Source organism: Sycon ciliatum, chromosome 2 (assembly GCF_964019385.1).
Source record: "Sycon ciliatum chromosome 2, ocSycCili1.1, whole genome shotgun sequence".
In the NCBI taxonomy this organism is placed as follows: Eukaryota; Metazoa; Porifera; class Calcarea; order Leucosolenida; family Sycettidae; genus Sycon; species Sycon ciliatum.
Genome location: NC_088644.1, coordinates 37,292,527 through 37,313,073, shown reverse-complemented (window position 1 = coordinate 37,313,073; position 20,547 = coordinate 37,292,527). Strand labels below are relative to the sequence as shown.

Sequence of the window (20,547 nt, the reverse complement as noted above, 5' to 3'; positions counted from 1 at the left end):
TTTTGTCGTGTAGATCTACGTGTGCACATGTGTGTCTGTCTGTGTGACTGTGTGACTCTGTCTGTGAGTGTGATGTGTTGTGAGTGTGATCGACAATCATGAGAATAGCACAAACTTCTGGCCAGAAGTAAAAGAGTTTTGTTTTCAATGTGGAGTTTGTCAGCTGTTTGAGGCAAACCAGACAGTCCGCTTTGAACAAGTGAAAGGCCTCAGCAGGGCGAATGTAATCCTCATGCTCCTAACTTACTTTGGGCGCTTCAATGCCTTCATCTAATCAAGTCACAAGCCCACCTGGGAGGATTACAGCTATCTGGGTGTTGCAAGTAGCTAGTATTCCACCACAGTTTCGGGAAAGAAAGGCTTTGCACCTGTGCCATTTAGTTTCTAGCTATGGCCTTCTTTGACGATCCAGAATGGATGTTGCTGCATATACGGCACTGCAGTGTTGTGGCGGATGACACTGGTAAGTCATGACAAATGTTTTGTAAAGTTCGTATGGACCGACCATTTCAAGTGAATGAAATGAGTACACGGCCCACCCGCAAGGTTGTACCACTACTACTAGTATACTCAAACACTTCATTTCTGTAGGACTGTACATAATCACACCAAGAGTAAATAAGCTCCCAGGGAGCTCATAGAGTCATACACTCTTGATCACACGTATTTTGTGAACTACAGAGCAAATTAATATTATTATTATGGTGAGGTCATTCATTCTGCTGAAAAAACAACCAGAGTGCTAGGGGTGTCATCGATTGGTGAATCTGTATTGAGTGCAGGCAGGCGGTGTGGTCCGAGCAACGCTGGCCCAATCGAACAAAACAAGGGTATAGTACGCAAAATGTACGCATGTCGTACAAAGATTCTGTGAAAGCTGTCCAAAAACGGCAAAGCCCATTTCCACTCCAGCCACTCCCGGTGTGGGGGCCGGTGTGGTCGGATTCCACTCCAAGTACCGGATTCGATTGGATTCGCCCAAACGATCACGCTCACTCGGAGCGCACTTGCTCGGGATTCGCCCAATCGATCATGCCCTAGGCAAACCGAAAAAAGTGATGCACATAGGCCTATCCTGGCAATCTTCTCCACTGTCAATACAGTCAGACCTCGCATAACCGCACACATCAGTTTTCCACAAAAATATCCGGATAGGCGAGGAAACTGGATAACCGAACACACATACTGCACGTATTCATGGCATATGCTGTAAATTGGTAACTAACGCTTTTCTTCCGGATGGCGAGGGATCCGGATAAAAGAGGACCGGATAAGCGAGGTCTGACTGTACCCGTTATGCTATTGCTAAGGGACACTTGCTTGCTAGACCAATCATCTCTATACAGAAAGATGGCCATGCACCACACAAGTTGAAGGTGCGGCTAATGGAGGCCCTTCTATGACCAGTCATAATGTATGGTGTGGATTCAGGAAGGGTGGACACTGAGGAAAGCAGATGAGAAAGCGTATCCAGTCGGCTGAGATGCGGTTACTGTATATCGCAGGTTGCGAGTGTTCAGGGTTGGGACGATGAGACTAAACGCATGAAGCATCTGCCCTTGTGTGGACTGAGCATGGACCTGAGGAGAGTTTAGGGCAATGGTGCGTGTTCGAAATTATGTCATCGGTGTGACCGTTGGGCTGCTGGGGGTACATTGTACACAGTGCCGACTTTCACTGTACCGCAGGAAGCAGAACGTGAAGTGGTTTGTAGCTTTTGAGTGTTGTTGTTGATTTGCTTGTGCCAGGCCACCACCATGGCTGAGATGCCACGGTGGCAGATGCACACAACGTATAGCCAGCTGTAACTCGGACATGCAAACTTTATTTTTGTTGTTGTTTTGCTTTCTAAGAGTTGAGTTTGAGAAAGGGTGAAGTCTTGTGCTGACTTTGGCTGTAAATGTACTGTACTAACAATAGTAGAAATTCGGCCAACGAAGGAATAAAATTCCATTGTCTGCCTCTTTCGAATGGACATCTGTTGAAGCAGTGGCTTGCCAATTGAAAAATTGACAGTATTCCTGTCAATAAACATACTTGAATTTGTTTAGTACGCTTTGAACGTTGCCAACGCAAAGGGCAGAATGAGGTCCCCCTATTTTTTTCCTGTGAAGCTAAAGACACCCGCGCAGCATTCAACAACCAGTGTCTTGGATGACAAGAAATGTCGAGAAGTTCTCTCTTCATCTTCGTCTTCAAGCGATGAGGAAAGTCATGAAACGATGGCTCGTGTCGATCAATCTACAGGCTGCCAGCGCAGATCACCAGTCCCTGTCTGTACTCTAGTCTGCTGCCTAGCCCACAACACACCTACAGCGCGCCTACATACAGTGCGAAGTAGAAAGTGAATTCGAAAATTTGAAAGTTCAAACTCGCAGGGAGCGAAACGAAATTTCGTTGATTTGGAGTTTTTCGAAATATTTCGAATATTCGAGTATTCGTTTCAACACTAATAATTATCATTGTTTTTGTGTTATTGTTGTTTTTTGGGGGGGGGGGGGGGGGGGGGTGGTGCTGTACTCGTCAATGTGTTTGCTTTGTCCATTGAACTATAGACACTATCCACTAGTTTGCACTTTGACAAGCAAGCATGTCCACACGGTCAAGAGTGGTGGATACGTGTGAAAGTACTTCAGAGACTACCTCCGCAGCCTTCCATGCATGAACTGGCATGTCGTGCATATAAGGTCGTATTCTCAGCATGTGGAAGACGGACGGTGGCCCTCACGGGGAGGCGGCGTACGATTTACTTTATTATGAAAGAACATGCCGGTAGATCCCAGTATACACCCCCTGCGTAACCCACGGTACACTTGTATTCTGTGTACTGTGTATGGGTATTGCAACGACTATGAGCAGTTTGCGACCCGTTTGGTATGACAGAAATCAGCTGCGAACTGCATCGTGGAAGCTTAGGTGTTCCTGGAGGTTACTTCTAACTCTGCCTTTTTTCCTATTTTTCTATTGTGTGGTTTTTGCAGGCATGTCAGAGCTAGTGATAACAAATGATAGTCGCGCCGAACACGATGTGAGAATGAATACACGCACTCTCGGCAGTAGCATGTAAGTATGACTTGTGTGCATGCATGGTGTGTCTGGTCGGCTTTTTAAACGGCTGCCTACAAAGTGTGATGTCAGGTTACTGACGGCTGCGTAGCAACTGGGTGCAATCAACCATAGCGTCCGTCTAGCACATGGTGTTTAGCAGTGAACATTTCAAATGTTATAATGCACGGCAAGTGAAATCCTACACTCGCCATCGTGGACGACGCCGTTGTATTTATTCTAAACAAGTCGATAGGTCACAACTTAGGTATACATAGGGAATATGGTACGGTACGGGAGGTCCATTGTCAGCCAACCGGAACTCGTCGAGCTTGGATAGCGTTAGCCGATATCATCCCGGCTCACTTTTACCGTACCTACGTTGCACCCTGCATTGCCATGCACCCACACCCTCTCGATTGCGTGCACTGCATTTTGCAACTGATGCCCTTTCATACAGAGTTTGAGAAAGCCAGGGGCAAAACCATGCACTACACAACACTGCGAGATTTTGGCAGTACTTGTACGTGGTGCTCAGTTATTGAATGTCATAGGCGTATAAGCTGTCCATGTCCACACGAAGAAACCTAGCCTTTGTAAGCAAAAACAAATTGAATTCACGCTTTAAATAAGCTGTTTGGTAGGTTATCAACATCTCTGTAGCGCGAAGGCCTTCAGGCAGTCCAAGACCTTGCAAAGACGGAATGCTAGCCATCCCTGTTGTGATGTGTGTATAGTAGTGCTGGCCTGGCCTTCTGTAATTTTTTTCATCAGGTGGGTGTCTTTTGTGTCTAGGAGCTTGAACAGACCGAATGCCAGCCATCCCTGTTGTGGTACATGTGTATGTGTACAGTACAGGGATGAATTTACTGTCATATTTTTTGCATAGCAGTTTCTGCTTTTCAAAATCACAATTGTGTAGCAGTCTTTGATTTTTATTAGCATTTTTCTTTGAAGGTTGGGTGTTTACCACATTGTCCTTCTTGAGAGTGATGCCTGAAAGCCCGTTTGCAGAAAACGACCGAAGCATACAATCATGTACATGTGCATGCAGATTGAGAGTACCTGTACCACATACACTGCACAGCATTCATGTCACTTGACAGCGCAGGCTAAGCATGGATAGCCTGTATGTATCGCACTTTTCTGCGAGTCACGACTCACGGTGACTTTTGATTAGCAGTAGATCGATTTTTGCATCGCAAACTGCGATGCGATACAGGATAAATTCATCCCTGCAGTAGTAGTGGTACTGTTCTGGTCTTCTGTGGTACAGTGTACTTATTGTCTTTCTCAGGTGTCTTTGGTGTAATTATGTTCAGCACTGCTCTTTCTGCCTCCGTTTTTTTGTTTTGTTTTCTAGTGTTACTACCGGCGAGCAAGTCGCTGCTGCGGCTGCAGCGCAAGCACAGGCTGAGTTTGACGCTGATGTTCCACAGACACCTGCCATCCAGTACCAGCCGACCGTCAAGCACACTGATCGGAACAAAAAGTAGGTTCTGGCGTGCCTGATATCACACTCTGCGGTGGATATGATGACATTGACTTTACAACAGCGTAGTGTGGGGTACTTGTCGCATCTGCTATGGCAGACGTTTCTGTACTTTGAAGTTGAGACTGGGCCCAAAACACGTGTGTGCATTGCCATGACAATCTACTCTCCGCAATGTGCATTCTGTCCTGGGTACACAATTGTATGACCTGCGCTGCTTGTGTATGTGACTTATCCCGAGTATCAGAACCTGAGCATTTAGGACTGCGGCTCATTCTTGGCCAATCTGTTGACTTCCACCATGTTTGTTATTTGGCTTCTGATCATAGTTCAAGGAATAGTTGGAGTTGGAATGTTATTGCGTACACTGGCTGGATTTCACTTGCAGTTTTGGATGGGGCATTCTTGAAGTCTTGTACCACTAGCTGTGTGACTCAATACGGCTAGTGTTTCCCTTCGTCCTGTGCTGCTGCTGCTGCTGCTGCTGCTGCTGCTGCTGCTGCTGCACACTATACATCCGGTAACACTAGTAGTTACGTTTTCTTCTGTATGTGATTTCCAGGGGCAAGGCGCAGATCAAGACCATCAAGTGGAAAGATGTGCCCACTCCTCCGCTTGGTAGGTTGTCGCTGCAGCAATCGTATAGACTGGCATGATGCTGTGTACCGCAGCGCTCGCAGAGTCCTAGTACATGGCCCGTAACATAGAGGACGTAGATTAGAAATTCTTATGAAACACTATGTGACGCAGTGGCATACTTTGCAGGGTTGCGTTCTCTTGTTCCCACTAGGTTCCTGGCTCTTCTTTATTTGGTGTCTTCTGTTGTTTTCCTGTACAGGAGAGGAGTCTCCGTTTGTGAAGAAAGACGTTGCGTCCCAGCAGGCTAAAAAGAAACGGAAATCGCTGTTGTCTATGCAGATGGAGTCAGTCACCAAGGTGCCATCGAATCCTTTCCATCACTTTGCGAAATGCGACGGCGAGGTACTGCCAGCCCTATTTAGGTTGTTTTCTCTCAGATCACACAACACACGTGCAGCGAAACGGATTCCTTTTGTTCGCTCTCACTGTCACTCTCTTTCTCTCTCCTCTCTTCTCTTCTCTTCCACATTGACCAATGACCGGCCAGCACGACATAACCACTGAAGCAAATTGCCCACGTTTTGAAACTTACGATGTGAAGTAACATAGAGAAGAACTCAATACATGCCCTAGTGTAGGGTGCGAATAATGTTCATTTTCTTTGGGTAATACTGTCCATCTTGAGTGTATTTTTTCTTCTCTTTTCTTGTTGATAGCTCCACCGTGGTGCCATCCCAACGCATAGTGTAGAGATTCACATTCCAATGTGCACGGTGAGTGGCTCAATTGTGCCTCGTCTGCATGCTTTGGCTGACTACCGGCATACTGTGTGACAGTGTGAGTGTATTGTACACCATGCTGGCTGTTGGAACCAAACCTCTGAACACTGTTGTTGAATACAGTGATTTCGGATTTGAGAAGTGTAAAGTGCAATGCTGGCTTAAGTATCTAGACAATCTGCATTTTGAGCCAAATCTTTGGGTTTTTTTTGTAGTTTGTTATTTTATGTTATATTGTATGCACCTCGCTTTGTTTTGCTTGTTTGCAGAATCGTACATCTCCTATTCCTATAACTGTGTTAGGTGAGTGGTTCCCTTTGTGATATGCAGACACTTCTCACACTGCAATCGTATATTTTTGTTTACCGGAGTATTGCTTCTGTGTGTGTGTGTGTGTGTGTGTGTGCGTGTGTGTGTGTGTGTGTGTGTGTGTGTGTGTGTGTGTGTGTGTGTGTGTGTGTGTTTGTTGACTGTCTTCTTGGGGGACAGTTTGAATTTTTCTAGCTCCGGAATTTTTCTATTTGCTGAGACTAGTTAGAGCCTCCGAAGCAGCGTAGGTACACTCAGGGCTCTCCTAGCTTGCTAGGAGAGCCCCTGGCGTGTCAAGTGTAGACCTTTTGAATTTAGGGCAGCGGATCCAACGACGTGACTTACAGGACAATTATTTGAATTTGATATTGTCACTGTCGCGTCGTCCGTAGTCCTCCATCCGCAGTGGGCTAGCTACCCCTCGGATGTGTAGAGTTTCAGCTTCAAAGCAGCCAGAGTTTGGAGGCACCCGTCGGAGGCGCCCAGCTGGTGCTCTTGTCAAATTTGCTTCGTGGAACGTCAGGACTTTAGTGAACATCGATGGCCCGGTTTCAACTGCTGCTCGTGGAAAGCGCGTCGTGGAAGACAAGAAAATCAACATCGTTGTCAGTGAACTTCGTCGGTACGAAATAGAAGTGGCTGGATTCCAGGAGTCGAAGTGGTTTGGTAAAGATATATTCCGTGTCGAGGATGCAATTGTTCTCACGTCAGGTCGCGCCATCCCAACGGACGATTTCAAACGAGGCGAAGGAGTTGGAGTCGTACTACGCGGACGCGCACAGCAAGCGTTCGTAGCAGGGGGAAATCAGTGGTCTGCTGTCTCATCGCGTGTCGCACGCTGCAAGCTAAAGTTCGGTGACATTTGGGTCCACGTCGTGGTGTGCTACGCACCGACTTTCCGGTCCAGTCGCGATGCAAAGAACGATTTCTTTGACTCTCTTCAGGAAGTTATTCTGTCCGTACCCACCCAGGACTCCTTGATAATCTTGGGAGACTTCAACGCTAGAGTTGGAGCTGAAATCTGTGACGATGGCTGGTATGGAACACGTGGCCCACATGGTGTTGGCACTGTCAATGAGGCTGGCGCTGAGCTTCTCCAGTTTTTAGCGTGCAACAGCCTTACTGTGTGCAACACCTGGTTCATGAAACGTAACATCCACAAGTGTACCTGGCAACATCCCCGCTCGAAGCGGTGGCACTGCATCGACTATGCAATGGTCCGGGAACAAGACCTGTCCAACTGCACGGATTGCCATGTCATCAGGGGAGCTGAGTGTAGTACAGATCACAACCTTGTGTGTCTCACATACCGCATCCGCTCATCTGCTTGCCACAAGCGTGCAAAAAGACCTGTCAAGTTTGATGTGCAACAACTTGTCAAACACTCCTGCATGACGGAAGCACAGAGAGCTGCAACCTGTAAAACTCGTGAGCAATATGCGACGTCTGTTGCGTCAGAGTTACGATCCTGGAATCATGATGGCTGCGTTGAGGACAAATGGTCTGCCGTCAAATCTGCTATCGTCACCAGCGCTGAGAAGCATCTTGGCCGTCCACGTCGTCGCCAGCCTGATTGGTTTGAAGCGTGTGCTGATGTTCTTGCACCTATGCTGGATAGCCGCAATGCCTTACATCGCAAATGGCTCGCCTCTGGTTCTGACGCTGACAGGCGTCGCTTTGTCGAGGCTCGTGGCAAGTGCAGAACTGCCGTGCGTAACGCAAAGAGTGAGTGGATTGGACGTAAAGCTAATGTGGTTGAGTCAAGTCGGTTTAGTGGCAAGCACGCATGGTCTGCAATCCGTGATATACAGAAGTGCTATTCGGGATTATCACCTATCTCCATCCCATCCATCCGTGACAGTGACGGAGTTATCTGTAGCTCCCAGGAGGGGCAAGAGAAATGCTGGCTGCAGCATTTTGCCCGTCTATTGAACGTTCGCAGCACCTTCGATGCTACCATCTTTGACCACATTGAGCAGCGTGAAGTTGATGAGTCACTCGGCCAACTTCCCTCGCTAGAGGACCTCACTATGGCTATACGCCAGCTGGCTAATTGCAAGGCTCCTGGCTCATCTGGAATTGCACCTGAACTGCTTAAAGCTGGTGATACACCATTGCTTGAGGCTCTGCTTGATGTTATTCACACTGCATGGACCAACGGAACGGTTCCCCAGGATTGGCGGGATGCCCAACTCGTCCCGATTCCCAAAAAGGGTGACTTGACCAACTGCAACAACTGGCGCGGCATTGCCCTCCTAGATGTCGCTGGCAAGGTTTGTGGCCGTCTCATTCAGGACCGTCTCCAACTTGTCGCGGAACAAGAACTTCCAGAATCCCAGTGTGGCTTTCGCCCTGGTCGCGGCTGCGCTGATGCCATCTTTTCCATTCGCCAGCTCATCGAGAAATCGTACGAGCACCGTCAGAAGCTGTTCTGTGTCTTCGTAGACCTGAAGAAAGCATATGATTCCGTACCACGCCAAGCACTCTGGCTAGCATTGGGGAGGCTAGGCATTCCTGAAGGGCTCCTCAATCTAATCCAATCGTTCCACGAGAGCATGCAGGCAGCTGTGCGCGTCGGTGCCAGCACTACCGAGCCGTTTGCGGTCAACAATGGCCTCCGTCAAGGCTGTGTGATGGCCCCAGTACTTTTTAATCTGTACTTCGGTGTTGTGCTTGAGCGGTGGGCACAAGTGATGCAGGACAGCGACCATCCACCTGGCATCCCCATCCAATTTAGCATCAATGGCAACCTTTTCTCAAAGCCCGCTCGCCAGTCTACTGCCGCAATCATCAACGACATTGAGTACGCAGATGACGCGGTCTTGCTCGCTGAAGACCGCCCTGGTGCTGAGAAGTGCCTTGAAACATTCTGCACGGTTGCCTCTTCCTTTGGCCTCTGCGTCAACGCTGCTAAAACGAAATTTCTCGTGGCAGGTAGCCAAGTCAACATGCCTGATAGAGCCGATATGAACGTCAACGGTGATACTGTGGAGCACGTTCCATCCTTCATTTATCTGGGGTCCGTCGTGACACCGGATGCCCGCTCCTCTACTGACGTCAGTCGCCGCATAGCTGAGGCTTCCAAAGCCTTTGGAGCTCTTCTTCCAGTCTTGTCGGATCGCTCGCTGTCATTAGTCAGTAAGCGAAAGCTATACGTGGCCTGTGTCTTGTCCATTTTGCTGTACGGCAGTGAGTGCTGGACGCCCTTGAAAGCTGATAGTAGACGTTTGGATGCCTTTCATCATCGCTGCATCCGCACAATATTAGCCATCCCTCGCAGTCAGCAGCAATCCGATCGCATCACGTCTGCGCAGTTACGTCGTCACTGGGGTGACCCAGTGCCACTCTCTGTTAAGATGCGCCATCGTCGTTTAGAGTGGCTTGGTCATGTGGCTCGGATGTCGGAGGACCGTGTCCCATTGCAGCTGTTGTTTGGTCGTTTGTTGGCTGCGCGCCCCTTCTGCGGTCCCAGGCGTAGGTGGAGAGACGTTGTGGCTACTGACACGAAGTCCATTCCAAACTGGTTTGATTGCGCACAAGACCGGTCAGCTTGGCGAGAGCAGGTTCTGGTTTTTCAGCCTCCTCGGGCAGTAGAGAAATCCGTACTCTGCTCATCTTGCAACCGGGCTTTCTCTCGTCCTCAAGACAAGGCACGGCACAAGTGTTTGGCTGAGCGCCAACTTCCCGTCCACCAACAGCGTGGTTCAGCACAGTGCGTCAGTTGCTGCCGATGGTTCCGTAGTAAGGGTGGGCTTGCAGTTCATCGCTGCCAGCCTGCACTCCCTGAACATGCAGATACGGCATTGACGGCGTCTCTCGCTAGTTGCTGCTTCCAGCATTGTCAACGCTGCAATCGCTGCTTCAAGTCCCGGGCTGGTTTTAACCGCCATAACTGCAACCGTGGAAAACGTCTTGCTGCAGCCGATAGGGAATCACTGCCGCTGATCTGCATGCATTGCCCGAAACGTTTCCGACGACAGCAAGATTTGACGAGGCACCAGAAGTCCTGCCAATGACGGTGCACTCCAAACTCTGGCCCCCTCCGGGGGTGACATTGCCCAATGGGCAGTCATGCTATAGTAGTAGTAGTAGTGTGTGTGTGTGTGTGTGTGTGTGTGTGTGTGTGTGTGTGTGTGTGTGTGTGGTGTGTATGTGTGCGTACGCGTTCATCGTGATGTGTTTGGTTTGGTTGCCCTCAACTCATGCACATCGTTTGCTTTCTCTGTGTGTTCTTCCCGCCTGTTCAGCATCATGTACAGTCCGTGATGCAATCGGCTTCATCATGTACAAGTACACTAGAGAAAGTCGAAAGCCTCTACTAAGGGTTAGTTTGCTGCTCTCTCCTACCTCTTCCATGCCTCAGCGTTCCGGAGGCCTGACGAAGCTTTCGGAATATATCCGTCTTGTAGTATGACATTTTTTCGGAGCACTCAGTCTCATGAAAGGTTTCACTCAAGGAATTTCTCCGATTCAAACAGTTTCCATGAGTCGATGGAAAGCTTTCCCATTTGATAGGCAGGTTTCTAACACCTACTTGAAGTGCTTACTCCGGCTTTGCTTCCAAACCGATGTGTTCTGCTTGTGTAGCAAACTAATAAGCAGTGGTGTGTGTCGAAGTCTAGCTTCGTATGGGAAACTGGCATCGTTTTCTGTGTCCTGCTTCCCATATACAATGTAACTATCGTGCACGTATGGAATAAGCTTTTTCTTCTTTGATTCTGCATCCAGGAGGATCTAAAAGCCTATTGCTTGCGAATATACGAAGATGGTGAAATTGACATGGAATTTCCACCGCTGGACTTGAAAGAGAACCTGGTGAAGTTTGACTTCGGTATGCTAGCGTTCACCGAAGCCAACTACCAGGCGGCAGCAAAGAAACCGACCCACGTGGTGACAGTGTAAGGAGCTTTTAAGTGTCTGTTGGCTTGCATACTAGTGCTCATCATTGTTCCTCTCTCTGGTTCTAAGTTAGATAGAACGTGACGCATTGTGGCGTGTGGATGGTTTACCACCTGGCATGCATTCCTTATCTCCTAAGCTACCCCCCCCCCCTCCCTCCCGGTGCGTCTTCCCAGTGTTGACTGCGAGACCCACGGTCGGACGAGCTGCCCAGGCCTCGCCACCACTGCCGTTTCGGTGCTGCCGTCTCTATACATTCGCATGTACAATGCATATGTGCACATTCACATGTCTGAAGGTTTGTGGTTTTCAATAAAAAAATAAAAATGATTCCCTACACCGGCAGACAGTACTGGCTACGGAATAGTTGGGCTGGCTAACTGGCTGATGCCGGGCGACTGATCGGCACACAGAGAGGCCGAGGTGTGGGGTGGTTGGGTTACCAATGCTGTTTGCGTAGCGTGTGTGTGTGTGTGTGGACGAGGACTCTACATCTTTCTGTTGGGTAAATTTTATTGAAATACCCAACGGAAAGATGTAGAGCTAAAATAGAGAAAAAGGTCTTCAATGCATGCCGTGTTTCTGACTTGTCTTAGCGACCTGGCGAGATGATTCGGAGGAATTCTCTTTTGGATTTCTTCTTGCTGTGTTCCTGTATCTGTTCTCTATTCTAAAATTGCTTGCTTCCTCCATTGTGTCGTGTTCAGGCAAATGCCAGGCAGCGGCTTCTCTCGAATCCAGGTGGAGAGCTCTGAGATTCTCATGAAGGACCTTCTGTCTCGAATTCTGAAGAAACGGAGAATTTTCAGGACAGGTTAGTTGCCCTCATCAGTGATTGTAGGAAGCAGATTGCATGTTTGTTGTATTCGGCATTTATCATTGCATTGCTTTTCTATCTGAATGTAATGGTGGGCCTGTGCCATTATGTACATATAGAGGAGACGGTTTCCAATAGGTTGCAAACCGCAACGGGCTCAATATTCACTTTCTATCTTGGTATTTTGATCAGAAAACATAATATTATGTCACAGTGAGACTACGATGTGTTTTACTCCGAGCCAAAATTTCATGGCTCTGCGATGACCAGAAGCGCGATACCAAGCAGGTGAGTTTTGACGTGTTGCTTCGCACTGCGAGTTTTTACGTCTTTCGAATAATCACCTTGTCGCAGGTAAACAGCGGCTCGCCTCTCGCCAATAAAGTACCGTATACCAATGAAAACTAATGGAAGCACAAACAAGGCTTATTGTTTCTCTGTGCTGGCCGTCGTGGAGCGATAGCAATTACCTAATTTCACAACTCAGGGTGAACTTTACGTGCACTCCAAAACTGTTCTGGTTTGGAGCAACCTCTGTGACACCAAAAGTTGGTTCTGCCCAATTTTGCTGTCAACCCGTTCCTATTTGAAACCGTCTCCTGTACAGGGACACAGTTCCGTATAACCTGCCCTTGACATAACATACTATGGGATCATACTGTTTTTGAGCACCATACATCTGTTTCGCTGACTTGAGTCCTTATAATAATATAGTTGTTTGTAGCATGTTCTTCAGCTCTACATGTACCTTGTTGTGTGTGTTTTTAAAGGCCATGAATATGTCCTGGAGCGACAAGGGCGGCCTGGCAAGCCGGTGAACGCGGATGCAACTCTGGCGAGTATGCGGACGTTTGAGTTCTGCTTGGTCAAGGAGAACAGTAAGTTGAACAGCCTCACTGGGCCGTGTATGTGCTTGTAGGCCACAACGCTCACCTAGATGCAACCATTTAGTTCCTACATGCTGCTCGGCATTGAAGCCCTTCGAAGCACTTGCACTTTGGTACAGCTCTGCTTCTTGACCTAGCTAGTCAACCTGCCAGATACCATCTTGCACCAGATGAAGAGATGTCTCCGCATGTCTGGCCTCACTTCATGCCAACCACATCAGTGGAGCTGTAACACTGAACTGGTGCACTGAACTGGTACGGTTTGGCTTGAAGACACGTTGATAACCGGATATGCCTGTAACACTTCACTTTGATTTCAGAAAGCGATGCATTTTATTTAAGTGGTCTTTGTAAAAATAAAAAATAAAAATTCGCCGCAGATGCCAATCGAAAACAATTCAGCCCCATCGTCCGAGTGCGCTGTGTATTATTAGCCCATGTCATGACCTGTGGGCCACCTCCGCTGGCACTACCTTTGTCTGTAGTCCTGTGTTCGTGCATGATTTGTGTGCCTGTGTCTTTGTGTGCCGTTGCTGTGCAGGCCTGCAAGTACGGGACTCGGGAAGCTCACCGCAGAAAGAGGCCGTTGATGAGACCCTGACCAGTCACATCTACCAGGTACGCTCAGCCTTGAGAATAACGGCCCTCGATCATGCTTGCGAAAAGTGCTGTTATTCGCGAGTTGTCGCTATTCTTGAAGTGGACAGTATGCAGTGAAATGGTCACTAGGTCGCTAGATTGTGTCGTTACTCGCAAGAAGTTGTTATATAGGAAAGGTGTTGGCTCCCCACATCCGAGCTCGCGCTTTTTCGCCGACTGGGTGGGGAGTAAATACCTTTCCTATGTAATCATCGACGAAGTCGCTACCACTACTAGCATCTCGTTTTAGTTTTTATATCCCAGGTTTTATTCAGGAGGTTGACTGTACATACATATCAGCATGTCTCTTTTTAAAAGCGGGCTCCACAGAGGCATTGCTGTGATGTGCGACGCGATCTGCGATGTCACCTTACTAATTTGCGTCTAAGTGTTGTTCTAAAGAGTTTCGACTGTATGTACCCATGATGGCAAAAGTGTCCGGATTGAATTATCCAGACTAAAGAGTTTTCCAGATATGCATTGTCCAGGCTCCTTGGCCAAAGGTGTCCGGGTAGGTGAATTTCGATTGTACTGGTACCGGTGATTTCTAGAATGCACTGCACAGTGTAACGGCGCTGATCTATGCCTGCCCGGGTAGTCTGCACATGTACATGTATGTGGCAATTTAGGTAACAGCCATTCTGCAGAAGATGATTTTCATCTAGGATGCTTTGTGATGTTTGGTGTGACTGCCCCTGTAGACGTATCAAGTAACGCTCTTGCATCGTCTTCGCGCCAACACCGATGTTCAGCTCGGTAAGCTAACGAAGCATATTGTGTATAGAACCCAACTAGTTTCAAAGCCTTTAAAGGGGCACTCCGGGAATTTTTTCGGTGGTGTGTTCTCTTCATGGGGGCCTTATATGGCCCCCAAGGAATGGGGAATCGCGAAAACTAGACCCAAAAAGTCGATATATGAAGCCAGGGAGGGCCAAGTTTGTCTCCTCTTTTGATGGTTTTGATGACGTCACGTGTGATTAGTATTCAAATTCTCTGCATTTGAAGATCTTAGTTGTTTGAATTTTCTGGTGATGAAGAACGATGTTTGGTCAACATTCCCAATCTTCACAACTGCGATTATACTCTAAGGAACCTGAAGGACCTCCTGAGGTGCCCCTGGTAGAAGCGCAGCCTGATGAGGGCCAGGAAATTGGAGCGGACGACTTCACTGGTCGACAAGGAAATACCGATTGGTGTTCCTGCCAGAAATGTGGGGTGATGCAGAGGGCAGTCGATTACCTTCGCTGTCGAGAGAGCGCTGCAGCTGTTAGCATTGACAGCCCTTTGACATGCGTTACACATCCCCCCGACTTCGCGTCAGCTTGTCTAAACAAAACTGTTCTGACCATATGCCTCACGGCGTATAGAGAATTTCGGGATCCTCGTACACGGACCAGTGAAGTCGTCCGCTCCAATCTCCTGGCCCTCATCAGGCTGCGCTTCTACCAGGGGCACCTCAGGGGGTCCTTCAGGTTCCTTAGAGTATGTCCGCAGTTGTGAAGCTTGGGAATGTCGACCAAACATCGTTCTTCATCACCAGAAAATTCAAACAACTAAGATCTTCAAATGCAGAGAATTTGAATACTAATCACCAAAACCATCAAAAGAGGAGACAAACTTGGCCCTCCCTGGCTTCATATCGACTTTTTGGGTCTAGTTTTTGCGACTCCCCATTCCTTGGGGGCCATATAAGGCCCCATGAAGAGAACACACCACCGGAAAAATTCCCGGAGTGCCCCTTTAAATCATCATTCCAGGGTATGAGTGTTCATACGGCTGGTCTTTCGGCCGTCTAGTGTTATAAGTGAATGTGGCAGGTTCAGAGGGCTTTCCTTCCACTCTGGATGACCCTGAATCGAGCAAAGCCCAAGCTTCTAATCACCCACCTTCGTAGAACTTTTTCATTCTGGAAATTATGCCAGTCTGGGTGCTTCCGCATTTGCTTGCTTGGATTATTTGAAATATGTCCCCATCTGGTTGACATAACAGATGAAACGTTTTACTTGAAGTATGTACTTCTATTATTTTATTTCACCTGTTCGGGCGAGCTTTCTAATTTTGTTTCTTGCTTCACTTTTGGCCACAGGTATCTCTGGCAAGCGGCTGGAAGTCGACCCGGTGACTAGAAGATCGGCATTGTTCTCTTCCAAGGAAAAGCCGGTAAATGCTGGTGCACTGACTTGATTGCCCAATGTTATGCCATGGTATATGCAAGCCTTACCTGATAGGTTTAACATGATTTCCCGATGACAGCGTGAGCGAGGCGGAGGGCCCACTGGAAGGGAAACAGTGTTCCTGACTGCAACCATAAACCGGCTGGTGGAGTCTTGGTCTATAGCCCCATATGGTTCAAATGGTCCCAAGACCGAGACTCGACCAGCCGGCTTATGGTTGCAGTCAGGAACACTGTTTCCCTTACAGTGGGTCTTCCGCCCTGCTCACGCTGTCATCGGGGAAATCATGTGCATTACCATATAGCGCACAGTGACATCACCACAGTGCAATGTATGATCCTGTCAAGTCAACTGTGACATCAGAGTTTGTAGGACTGCACCTAAAGATGGTCGGTATTCGGTAGAAAACCAAGCACATGGTACACTGCACAATGGGTAATTGATGCCCTTTTTCAGCAGGGTGTTAAGGGGACAGGAATTGGATCAAGGCTGTCAAGTGCGGTACGGTGCACAACAGCGCGGAAGATCAGACTTGCCGTGCTGGGTTTGTGCTAATTTTCTTCCATCGACATGCCTGCACTAGCAGGTACTGTGTACGGGCAGTACATGCATTGGTTCACACCGTACCGTAAAAGCCCCTGTATACGCCCACTCGGAATTACGCCCACCCTCCGTGTACACGCCCAGTCAGGGGAAGTCAACACTTTTGTTTCAAAATAGCGCCCATGCCCATGTATACGCCCAGGTATGCCGGAAACACCAGTCCATGTACAGGTACTGATACCCAATACTTACTGCTACCCCTATTCCAAGTATACAGTAAGATCGGGCGCCGAAGAACACCTCGCCGAAGAACACCCAGGCTGGAAAACCGGCAAAATTTAAGAACAGTCCAGGCTAGAATTATCAGATTTTAAGAACACTTTTTAAAATTTGGAATTTCCACATGAGTGCAGTATTTAACTGATCGGCTTTGAGCTCGCCACAACACCTGTACATAATAATAATAATAATAATAGTAATAGCACATGCACAGTATTACAGGTGAGTACATGTCATGTACTCGTGTAAACAGTAACTGCTACATGTACAGTCATTCCCATTTACGACACCCACAGGTGACCCACTAGGTTAGAAGTACTACAGTTGTGGCAAGTGAAATCCGACACTTGGCATAAGGGACTGCACCGTGCATCCTGCAGCCTCTGCAGCCCTGCATACGTACAGTACATGTGCTGCATACAACTAATTACTTTATCTGATGACAGTACTCATCACAGTCAAGGTTCAAAAGGTGCTGGCAAAAATGAATGGGAATTGGATACCAATACTCCTTATGTGTACTTTGTTTGTGAACTGTGTGTATCTAAGCTGTGACCTTTCGACCTGTTTGGGATGCATACGGCTCTATAGTACAAATTAGGTGCAGTGCATTACATCATTGATGTCCATTTGAGGCGCTGTCCCCTATGGCAAGTGTCGGATTTCACTTGCCACAACTGTACATTGCACTACATCATAGTACATGTACAGTCATGTACAGCCATGACGTTTGTCATGTACATGTACATGACAAACGTCATGGCGTCACTCGACTCGCCGCGCGCGTGTGAATAAGAACGGTCTGGCTAGAATCAAAAATTTAAGAACTTTCCTAGGCTGCGCTCGAGCCCCTGCGTTCTTCGGCGCCCGATCTTACTGTACACCCGGTTCCAAAATAACGCCCGTGCCCTTGTATACGCCCAGGAAATCGAGGCTGCTATTCTATACGCCCGGGGCCTATACACGGGCTTTTACGTATTTCAACGTATACGCTCAAGTTGCTTCACAGGTAGAAATTCGACAAGGGTCGGAAGTTCGATCTGGGTCGGCTCAACGGTACTTTACGGTACTGATGTTACTCCCAGTGCACTGTCATGTAAGCCCATCCAGAGCACTGTCCAGGTGTCCAGGGTGGACTCCATCACAAAGTAAAACAGGGCCCTGGGATAGGTTACTTGCACAGCGTCACAATGTGTGTGTGTGTGTACGTGTGTGCGTGTGTGTGCGTGTGTGTGTGTGTGTGTGTGTATGTGTGTGTTTACTGTGTTTACTGTGTTGCTTTCTACTTTCCTACTGTCAGTTGTCCTATGACATGGCATCCATTGTTTACTGTGAGCTACAAGAGGAGAAGGGCAATGGCCGAGCCACGTTCAAAGTTCTGCATGACACCGGCAACGACTTCAAAACACACGAGTTTGAAGCGGACACGGATATTGCAAGTAAGTTCTTACTGTTTTGTGTAGACGCTTTTTTCTGCTTTACCATGTTAACTCAAAGCCCGTCTTGAATTGAATCCACTCACTCAACTTTTACCTTGAATTGCACCTCACTTTGGTTTAAATTTGCATCAGTGTAACGTTGCCCACAGCTCATGATTATAGAGGAATTCCCGGTCATCAAATCACACATCACGCATTGAATGCAAATTTGCCGTGATCAAATTACTAGCGCCATAACTCAAGAACCGCTTATTGTATCGCTTTGGCGATTGTTCGTGACGACAGCTGAGCGTTTTCTTTTCGACCTGCATATTTCGATCTCTTTAGATGACCTTGGGTTGACCAAGTTCAAGGTAAACAGTCAGGGAAATGATCTGTTTACTTTGACTTTGAAATTTCTCCCATTCCCGTATGAAATTGATCATGTGACGATAGCTTTGAAACCTTGAATCTGTCGATATGTATCATCAGACAGTAAGGGTTTTATTTTTAAATTTTTCAGCACTTGCCATTGCATCACAACCCTTACTTTGTCGTCTCTTGCCCTCTTTCTCTGCAGAGGAAATTGTTCGGAAGGTAACGTTTATACTGGAGTCCAGCATGAGAACAGAACGCCACAGGGAAGTAATCGAAAGCCAGAAGACCAAAAAGAAAGTTGCCACTGGCTAGTTGAGAGTGGAGCTCCATTGGCTCACCAAAGATGTCTCTGTGCATGTGCACCGCAATGAAGAGTTTTCTTGCTCTTGGATGCCCCCTAGCTCTGCCGCATTCAATCACCAACCGTGGAAGATTAGCGGCCGATTTTGTAGCCAAACCTCCCTATGACCTTGTGATCCCATGTACTGGAGTATTGTCAATACCAAGATGATCTTAGCAGGCAATGCAGAAGCTACCCTGAATCGCACAGCCAACTAATGTGGCTGTGTGCAGGAACATGCTTCTGTAGACAAGTCAAATTAGCCCTGTCTTGTCGCTGTCCATTTCCCCCAATTGTGTAGATGTGTTCAGTAGGTTTAGTGGTGGGTTGGAATATTGCTGATCGTGCCTTGAGCTTGTCAACCCAGTGCTCACGTATTTTACTTTCACATATTTCTGTCACCGTTTCTGTGTGTGGACTTGTAGGACAACGCGTATGCCTTTTCTCGCAGGTCAGTTATTCTACTCCTCCCTACCTTCCCCTCCTCCCCCCTCCCCCCCCTCTCTCTCTCTCTCTCTCTCTCTCTTCTCTCTCTCTCTCTCTCTCTCTCTCTCTCTCTCTCTCTCTCTCTCTCTCTCTCTCTCTCTCTCTCTCTCTCTCTCTCTCTCTCTCTGCCATTATGGATTTAGGCATTTTCTTCCCTTGACTGACCACTGCATACTGTGAACAGAGTTTTAACAGTTTAACCCCCAGCAGCTGTTTATGCTTTTTTCCGGTCTCGTCCTCTTTGCATCCTTCGGAAGCTCAGCCTTTCAAGTGTGGTTACGTGTAGATAGGAATGGTAGGCATTGACAGCAACGCTTCCTCCTCCCCTCCCCCCCCCCCCCCCTTCCCTTCCCTGACCCATTCCAATGTCTTGGTGTTGTTTTACACATGACTGTGTTCCTTTTATTCTTTTTCTTCCTTTGTTTGATCTATGTGTGCTGCACCGCCCCCTTGCTGCTGAATATGATGTGGCATGTATATGTCTGTCTCTGTTGCTTTCTTGATTCTCGAGGCACCCCCATTTTTTGACTATCACAGAAATCATATTCGTCCCTATCGCATCAATGTGTACATGTACCTGACCGCATCACTACTTTGAAGTACTTGAACGGATTCATCATGCTGTTTCCCTGAAAGAGCAAACATTGGCACTGTGTGTGTGTGTGTGTGTGTGCGCGCGCGTGTGTGTGTGTGTGTGTGTGTGCACGCGTGTGTGTGTGTGTCCGGAGTCACTTTGGCTTAGCTATGCATCGTTGCTCCACCTGTGTCGCAAGTAGTTCCTGCCCAGCAGTGGTTGCGACATCAGCTGCTCTTGCCACCACCACTCTCAGCACCAGTAGAAATTGCTGCAGTGCTCATATTGACAGTTGCAACCAATGTTTCCGCTCCACCGAAGGCCCCAAACGTCATCGCTACTCCAAGCACTGTTTCTGTCCCTCAGCATGAGAACGTGACAAATTTGCACGTTTGGAGCTCTACCAGGTGGTGTGCTTCTTCTCTCCCTCTGCTGGCCATCCGCCGAGCCCACGTGGCAGCCGTGGTGGTGTATGTGTGTGTTGTGTGTGTGTGTGTGTGTGTATGTGTTGTTTGGGGAGCTTGATGCAACCAAACCACGGCCGCATCATGGCCGAAGAAGCGTTGGCGAGACACTATTGTCAGTGTCGGATTTGCGTTCACTGGGTATTCCAGAGTCCAAGTGGTACAAGCAACCAATTGATTCCCTCATGCGTCATTTAACCACCAACAAAAATTATACCATGGTGGGACCGTCAGGCAAGAATAAAAACAATCGATGAATAGAAAAGCTAACAGGATCGCTCAGTTTCTAAATAACTTCGCGGCTACTCTGAGTGGGACTATGGCGCGGGGGTATGGTGCTGGTTGCACTCAGGAGTCGCATCATTGTATCAAGACTAGAGCCTAATACTGTAAAAGCCATTATTCTAACATTTTACAGGCTACGTTTTATTATTATTATTATTGT

The 20,547-nt window shown here is 47.9% G+C and overlaps 1 protein-coding gene across 1 annotated transcript; it reads left to right on the top strand.

The window, feature by feature from the left end:
- Positions 1–62: 62 nt before the first annotated feature.
- Positions 63–19,712, top strand: LOC135809925 (target of rapamycin complex 2 subunit MAPKAP1-like). The gene is made up of 16 exons (XM_065323374.1): positions 63–463; positions 2,982–3,063; positions 4,409–4,537; positions 5,100–5,155; positions 5,376–5,518; positions 5,833–5,889; positions 6,165–6,198; positions 10,452–10,528; positions 10,933–11,102; positions 11,811–11,917; positions 12,691–12,798; positions 13,349–13,425; positions 14,148–14,202; positions 15,533–15,606; positions 17,743–17,881; positions 18,441–19,712. The coding sequence occupies exons 1-16, from the start codon at positions 391–393 to the stop codon at positions 18,548–18,550; spliced, it is 1,491 nt and encodes a 496-aa protein (XP_065179446.1). The 5' UTR covers positions 63–390; the 3' UTR covers positions 18,551–19,712.
- The last annotated feature ends 835 nt before the right edge of the window (positions 19,713–20,547 follow it).

Bases quoted from the DNA above. Each gene is read 5' to 3' on its own strand.
- LOC135809925 (XM_065323374.1), top strand. From the start codon at position 391: ATGGCCTTCTTTGACGATCCAGAATGGATGTTGCTGCATATACGGCAC. The intron at 12,799-13,348 runs GTAAGTTGAACA...GTTGCTGTGCAG, and splicing joins CTGCTTGGTCAAGGAGAACA to GCCTGCAAGTACGGGACTCG. The intron at 14,203-15,532 runs GTAAGCTAACGA...TTTTGGCCACAG, and splicing joins CAACACCGATGTTCAGCTCG to GTATCTCTGGCAAGCGGCTG.